This window comes from Lycium barbarum, chromosome 3, assembly GCF_019175385.1.
Source record: "Lycium barbarum isolate Lr01 chromosome 3, ASM1917538v2, whole genome shotgun sequence".
NCBI lineage: Eukaryota > Viridiplantae > Streptophyta > Magnoliopsida > Solanales > Solanaceae > Lycium > Lycium barbarum.
In genome coordinates, this window is record NC_083339.1 from 25384090 (window position 1) to 25391735 (window position 7646).

Consider the following 7646-nt stretch of genomic DNA (forward strand, 5'->3'; position numbering starts at 1 on the left):
AGTTGGAATTGAAGATGAAGTTGTGTTTGGTTATAGTTTTTGCAAAGAATATTTGGTTGTTTGGATGTATTAAAAGTGAAAAAAGTGAAAACAAGATTTTAGTTGTTTTTCAAATTATAAATACAACTTCAAGTTGTATTTGGAATTTTCATGACAACGTTGATTTTCAATTAAAGTGAAATAATTTTCCGAAAAAATTTCATGGCCAAATAGGTATAGTATAATTTTTCGGCGAAACTGTGGAAAAAATATTTAACCAAAAACACCAAAAATTTCCGTCAAAAACTGCAACATAAAGAACTACACCAGACACATACAATAAACAAAAATTGCACTTCAAAGAGCTACACCAAACTCTTGAGATATGCCAAAAATAACATAAATTGCAAATTACTATACTTCTAAATGCGAGTTTTCGTTAAATATTACTCCCTCAGTTTCAATTCATGTGAACCTTTTCAGATTACGAGGGTCAAACTTTACAACTTTGACCATAAATTTTGACAGATATTTCAAGTTTGTATAACTAAAATTTATATATTTGAAAACTATATAAAAAGTATAATAAGTCATGATAATTTATAATTTAAATAATTTTGAAAAAAATGTAAGAAAAATGTGATCAAAGAACCACCTCGTAGACTCTCCAAATAGTAATGAGTTTAGATAAATTGAAACAGAGAGAGTATACATTTTCACCATACTGATTAAATTTAACAATCAAAATTTGATAAATATTTAATGGAGACCAAAATTGCTTACTTTTGGTAAACTTAAAAGGACCAAAATTCCTCATGTTTTAAACCTACCACCAAAGAATGGACCATTTTTATCACTCTCTTAATAAAACAATATGCCTCCGTTGTTACTTATAACAAATTTCTCTTGTACACGGGAAAATGAATTTCGTCTTCCAACTATTCCACTATTTCCACAACACCAGATATCCTGATGAGTGAAATAGTTCAAAAGATGTGTAATTCTTACAACAAAGTCACACTCTTTACTACTAATTTTAACATTTAGCTTTTGAACAAGCTGGCAAGGTCTCCCTTCTCATACATGGAGGTCAAGATATCACACCCACCAACCAACTCACCCTTCACAAAAATTTGTGGAAACGTAGGCCAGTTACTATAGTTCTTCAATGTTTCCCTCAACCCGGAGTTGTACTCTTCATCAAGGACATCGATACTTTCATAATCGACACCTTCACTTTCAAGAATGGCTACTACCCTCTGTGAAAAACCACATTGTGGTGCACTTCTAGACCCTTTAATGAAAGCAACCACCTTGTTCTCCTTCACTAGCCGGTCAATGAGGTCCTCCAAGGGCACTGTCAACTGCACATGACGGCCTGGTGTTAACCTTAGATCAGACTTCTTCTTTGGAGGCTGACGTACCCATGTCGAATTTCCTGGTTCATTACCCGGTGGTACCTTTCCATTGGTCGCAATATGTTCTTCCATCCATGATTTCCAAGATTCAGTTAAAGCTGTTCTATCTGGCTCATCAACCACACCAACCTACAAACATTATACCAGTTATTAAGTATTCAAAGGAAGAATTTAGCCTTGAAGATCCTAAAAGTGTAGAAGGAGAGAAACAAACGTGAAACACTTCGACAGAAGTAACAACCGGTACAGATTTGTCTTTCAGAGTTAAGAAGATAGGCAGTTTATTATGCTTATGCTGCTTAGAGAATCCTTTGTAATATTCAAGGTGCAGAAAGGAATATGCTGATGTATGGTCACAGCAGTTGAGATTCTAAGCAAGAATAACAGTACATGTGATGTTTGACAAATTCACATTCACATTCACATAAGATTATTAGAAAATGGTCATATGTCAAATAATAGTAACATGCTTGGCCAAGTATATGCTGCTTAATGGAAGTCTACTTATGCTCTAAACTAAAGAGGATGTTTATCCAGCATGGTGTTATGTGCACTATAAATTATAATTCCACATCGCAGACTTATCAATTGCTTGCTCAAGGCATGCTTAAGCCCTGAAGCTAGATGCAAAATAGGCTGGCGCTTCAGTGCAGGGAAATAAGTTGTACGCCTCATCACCAATGGATGTTGTCCTGAAGAAGCGACAGTAAACAACAAATATTTCTCTTAATTTTATTTTTTAAAATTCTTTTGTCAATATAATTTTCATTTGTGCTAATAATTATTATTCACGAATTTACTTGCGCCTTTATTCATTAAAGCTTACGCTTTAATTGCAATTGCACCTTGCATCTAAAGCCCCAACAGATCTCAGTGCTTTTTTTGCGTTTTTCGCCTTTGATAACACTGCCACAAATTACTATATATTTGCTATGTTTCCCCTTTGCAGTTGCACTATGTCATGTAAAACATGTTATAATGAACAAGAATGCTAATTAAAGGCAGCAGAAAAAGGATGGTATTGCAGGATGCCCATCAGCAACCAAACCAAATACCAATCTGTTTTCCGCCGATGTATAATGTAGTGAGGTAAGTAACCTAAAATGAAATAAATGCCTTCAATCATAAGTGTGGACCGCCGGTGTGCATCTAGCACAATCTCCCACTCTAGCAACTTTAAGCACTGAAAAACAAGTTTTCTATATCAGTTTATTCGAGCCCTGCGCCAAGCGAACTAACTCTGGTATTTAAGCCAAAAAAGGTAGAAGGCGGAAGGCTGCAGTTGGCCCAAAGAGGTCAGCTCAAGACGGATTTCTTAATCATCAAAAGAACAATTTTTTTTTCTTAGCTTGATCAAGCTAACCAGCACAGAAGTGGCATCTGTAGATGGAGACAGAATGATGATCAACAATAATGAGGATATTGGTGCTATGCTCGCTCTCCTAGCACTAGTTGAAGCAGATAACTTCGTTCTTTCCTACCAAAGAGTACTCAGTTCCTGTGGTTGGACCATGCATTTTGAGTATCAAAGATTCATAGTTGAATAAATATGTCATTCTGGGTTTACAAGGACCGATCATTGGGTTTCTTTCATCCGGGTCCCGTTGCTGTCCTAAGTTCCAGACAAGTTTCCCCCACAAAAGCTGGTCTCTGGGCAAAAGCTGGTTTCCAAGTTAGTTATCAAGATATAACCATAAGCTGAACACTAAGCTTGGGACAAAGGAAGGAAGATATCAGGAAATGATCTCCACAGGAATCGCAGGTTAGCAATGACTAGTCCCCGTTACTTTCCAACTACCGCAAGAAAAGTTTAAAGAGACTCACTAGAACTGGCAAAAAGAACCAAAAAGAGGACCCTGAGTAACACAAATGAGGCTACTGCTGGCTATGCAACCATGTGGTTAGCCCCTCCAAGGATTTGCTCCATTATGATTTGGAAAATTTGAAGGCTTACTCTGCACATGATGTATTCTGCAGCAAGTGCTGGAGCAAAGGGAGAGGGGACATATATATGCAGTCTTTGCCTTACATTTTAGAGACGAGGTTGTTGAGAAATGTTGGGCAAAATTGGTTGCTCACAACTTGAGTTTTGTTATTGCTAAGTAAGGACCAACTTCAGTCTTAAAACTCTCTACACTCAATTTTCTTTTGCACTCACACTCTAGCAACTCTCTTATTTCTCACTTATGCTACCACACTTCTCACTTAATGACTCAATTCGTACTTGCTTACTTGAGTACACTCTCATTATTTGAGCACACCTACATCTCAAATGAATCACCGCTACTTATAGGTGGTGATGGAAGGATCTAGTGAAAGATATTTGCTACTCTCTTCTAGCATATCGCTAACTAGATTTTTCTAGAATCACTCGAGAATTCTCATTCTAGAGTTCTCCTCCCAATTCTCTACAACTCTTTGAATATTCTAGATTCTTCATGAAGATCTTAGATATTACTTAAGTTGGTGATGAATTCTTAACAGAGGCTATTTTGGCGTGACCTACTGCAACGTCTTAACCACATGACCTACCGGTCACAAGGAAGCAACTCTACTGATGCTCCAAAGTGTGCTCTCATGATTTGCAAGCTACAACACAAAAATCAGTGGCATTTGCTAGCTACTAGACTATAGAAGCTATCCCCGGTCAATCGAGTTCAAATAACACAAGGTGAAGCAAGGCTAGGAACAAAATTCCTATGCCCAATGGAAGAATGGTACGACAATTTTTAAGAAGACGTAAAATTGGTTTCATTTCTCAGGCCACAAGCATATATGACTAACTCAAGAAAGAACATGCAACATGAAGTAACCTTTTTTGACAAATAAAAAGAGGTCCTCCATATATTCTCACTATAATGTTCATATTACTTTACTCTAACTTGGACATGCTGATTCAAATTCATTTCTAAATCTCCGTAGCCCGGGAAAGATTCAGCAGGTGGGTCTCATAGCATCACCAAGAAGCATCATGATCAAAAATAACAATCCAATTTACCCTTTTGTCAACATAGCCAAAATGAGAAATATGTTCTCTCAATCCCTAACTATTTTCCATAGAATCAATCAATCAACTTCGCCTCAATCCAATTAGTTGGGTCCGCTATATAAATCCTCTGTATACATTCCACTCAATTCAGGTCCATTTAACCCTGCTTAGGTGAGCACATCAAAATTTTCACTATAGCTAGATTATTTTACTCTAATCTTCAACTTACCGCAACTTATCCCAACTCTTTTCCTTTATCCGGGATTGGAATGGGTTACGCTTTGCATCATACTCCCTCCGTCCCAACTTATGTGGCACTTTCCGATTCCCGAGAGTCAATTTGACTAATCTTTGAAGCTGAATTGGATTGGATCAACTCAATTTTTTATTTTTATTTTTCATAAGGAAGATCAACTCAATATTTCAAAATAAAAATTTAGATGTTCAACAATTATATGAAAGGTACTTTCATTTGCAATTCTTCCCATGTCAATATGATAAAAAAGCTACTCCCTCCGTCCCAATTTAAGTATCTTACTATCCTTTTTTGTTTGTCCCAGAAAGAGTGTCTTTTACTATATTTAATAAGTTGACAATTCAAACACCATACATGGCAAGTTCAAAACCACAAAATTCAAAGGACATTTTAGTACATTACACACATCTTTAATTCAAAACCACAAGATTGAAAAGTTTCCTCATATTTTTTAAACTCCGTGTCCAATCAAACTAAGACACTTCAATTGAGACGGAAAGAGTGTATTTTATAACACCTCCGTGCATTTTTACTTGTCCACTTTACTAAAATAAATGTCCACTTTTACTTGTCCAGCTTGAAAATCAAGAGATAATTTATCACTTAGTTCCTGCTTTACCCTTATTATTAACAATAATCATTTCCAAATGCATTTCCCAAAATATTAAATTTATTATATTCAAAGGGTGATACAATAAACTTATCATTTTATTGATTACTACCTCTATCTCTGTCCCAATTTATGTGATACATTTTCCGTTTTAGTACAGTATGATACATTTCTATAATTAGAAATACTTTACTTGAAACTTCCCCTTTTACCCTTAATTGAAATGATTTCTAGCCACAAAAAATTCTTTGGCTTGTTGTAGACTACAAGATTCAAAAGTCTTCCTTTGTTTCTTAAACTTATTGTTCAGTCAAACACCCTCATATAAATTGGAACGGAGGGAGTACTCTTAAGGGTGTCAAACATGGACAAGTAAAAAATGGATCGAGGGGGTAATGCTGGTCAAAGTTTAAGCAGTTTGAATTTAGACGAGCGAAAAAGGGTCACATAAATTGGACATATAACAAAATTAAAGCAAGAAATTCAGCAAAAAGTTTAAACTAATAAAAGTTGTTACCTTTACAGAAGAGCAGAGTTGGGGTACAGAATTTTTATGTGAAACAACACTAGCAGCTATGTTCCTTGATATACCAATAAATTGGAGATCACCATTACTATCATACACCGCATACACACCTGATTCCTGCGGGAAGGTTCCAGATATTTCATCAGTTTCTAAAGGGTCTGTTTCAGATAGCTTTTTGAAAGCTGCAGAAATAACTGTACTGACGTGGCGAGTGTTGTTGGGTCGGGTTTTGGGTCGGAGGGTAATAATGGAAGGGGGGAAAAGGGAGGTTTTGGGGAGTGAATATGAGGGAAAATAAGGGGTATTTTGGGAAGAGAAGTTGGAGATAATGGGAAGGGTAGAATTGGGTTTTGCTAGAAATGAGATGTTTAAGGTAGCCATGGCTGAGAAGGTGAAGAAGATGAAGAGCAAATGGTTGATGGTGGAGTTTGATGAGCTAAAAATCTCTTTCTTTTGGGCTTAGTTATTGGGCTGGTTTTTATCATTGAAGCCCAATAGGAGAGATGTAATGTAACTAATTATATGCTCCATAATTATTACATTATATAACGGTACTTTTAAATAATTATAAGATATAGCTATATTTTACTTTTAGATATACATCGATACATGTTTCCCTAAATTGTAGGCACAATTCTTGTATGCGTGCACATACTAAGTATATGCTATTAGTGTATCTATAATGTATCGATGTATATACATTAATATTGTATGCGGCACGCATACAATATATTTGAAAGAGCATGTATATAGTGTGTATGCTATGTTTTGAAAGAAAAACACTGCTACGTTTTGAAAGAACGATGTTGACATGGTGAGTGGTAGTTGGGTTTTGGGTCGGAGGGTAGTAATGGAAGGGAAAAGAAGAGAGGGTTTGGGGAGTGAATATGAAAAAAAGAAGAGGTATTTTTGGAAGAGAATTTGGAGATAAGGGGAAGGGTAGAATGGGGTTGTGTGAGAAATGAGATGTTGAAGGTAGCCATGGTATGAAAGATGAAGAAGAAATGGTGGAGTTGGATGAGTTCAAATATCTCTCTTTGGGCTCAACGACTGGGCCTTGTTTATCATTTGGAGTCATTCTGACATTTTTTTGCACAGATTGCCCTTCTTTTGGGGTGGTCTTTAAATTTTGCCCTTCAAATTTGTGGTCTTTAAATTTTGCCCCACATATTTGTGGTCTTTAAGTTTTGCCCTTTGCTTGGAAAGGTGGGCGAATACATGAAGTTTTGGGTTCGAACCCCCGCTCAGGCATAAAATAAAAAAAAAAATTCGCCAGGCAGGACTGGGGGAGTGTATGCCGGATCCAGCATACAATCTTTAAGGAAAAGCTAAAGTTATGCCGGATCCGGCATAACTAAAAGTCTGCCCCATAAGGCAGAATTTTTCCTAAGACATAGTTTAGTTATGTCTTATGGGGCAGAATTTTAGTTAAGGCATAACAAAATTATGCCCCATAAGGCAAGAACTTTTCTTAAGGCATAGACTTTGCCTTATAAGGCAAAGTTTAAGTTATGCCCTAAGGAAAAGTTCCGCCTTATGGGCATACTTTTAGTTATGTCTTTGGGGCACACTTTTTAGTTAAGGCATAACTAAAAGTTTACCTTGAAAAGTAAAATATATATATATATATATGCTTCAAGGCAAAGTCTGCCGGAGGGGGCAGACTTTTAGTTAAACATAACTAAAAGTCTGCCCCCTTCGGTAGACTTCTAGTTAAACACAACTAAAAGTCTGCCTCCTCCGGCAGACTTCTAGTTAAACACAACTAAAAGTCTGCCGGAGGGGGCATAGCAAAATTTAAACTTTGCCTTATAAGGAAAACTTTTAGTTATGCCTTAAGGAAAACTTACGCCTTATGGGCATACTTT

At 36.4% G+C, this 7646-nt stretch overlaps 1 protein-coding gene across 1 annotated transcript; it reads right to left on the minus strand.

Moving 5' to 3' along the window:
- Positions 1-844: 844 nt before the first annotated feature.
- On the minus strand, positions 845-6201 carry LOC132630818 (bifunctional monothiol glutaredoxin-S16, chloroplastic). Its single transcript, XM_060346418.1, has 2 exons — positions 5770-6201; positions 845-1526 (listed from the first exon to the last, which is right to left on the minus strand). The coding sequence occupies exons 1-2, from the start codon at positions 6157-6159 to the stop codon at positions 1023-1025; spliced, it is 894 nt and encodes a 297-aa protein (XP_060202401.1). The 5' UTR covers positions 6160-6201; the 3' UTR covers positions 845-1022.
- Positions 6202-7646: the final 1445 nt, after the last annotated feature.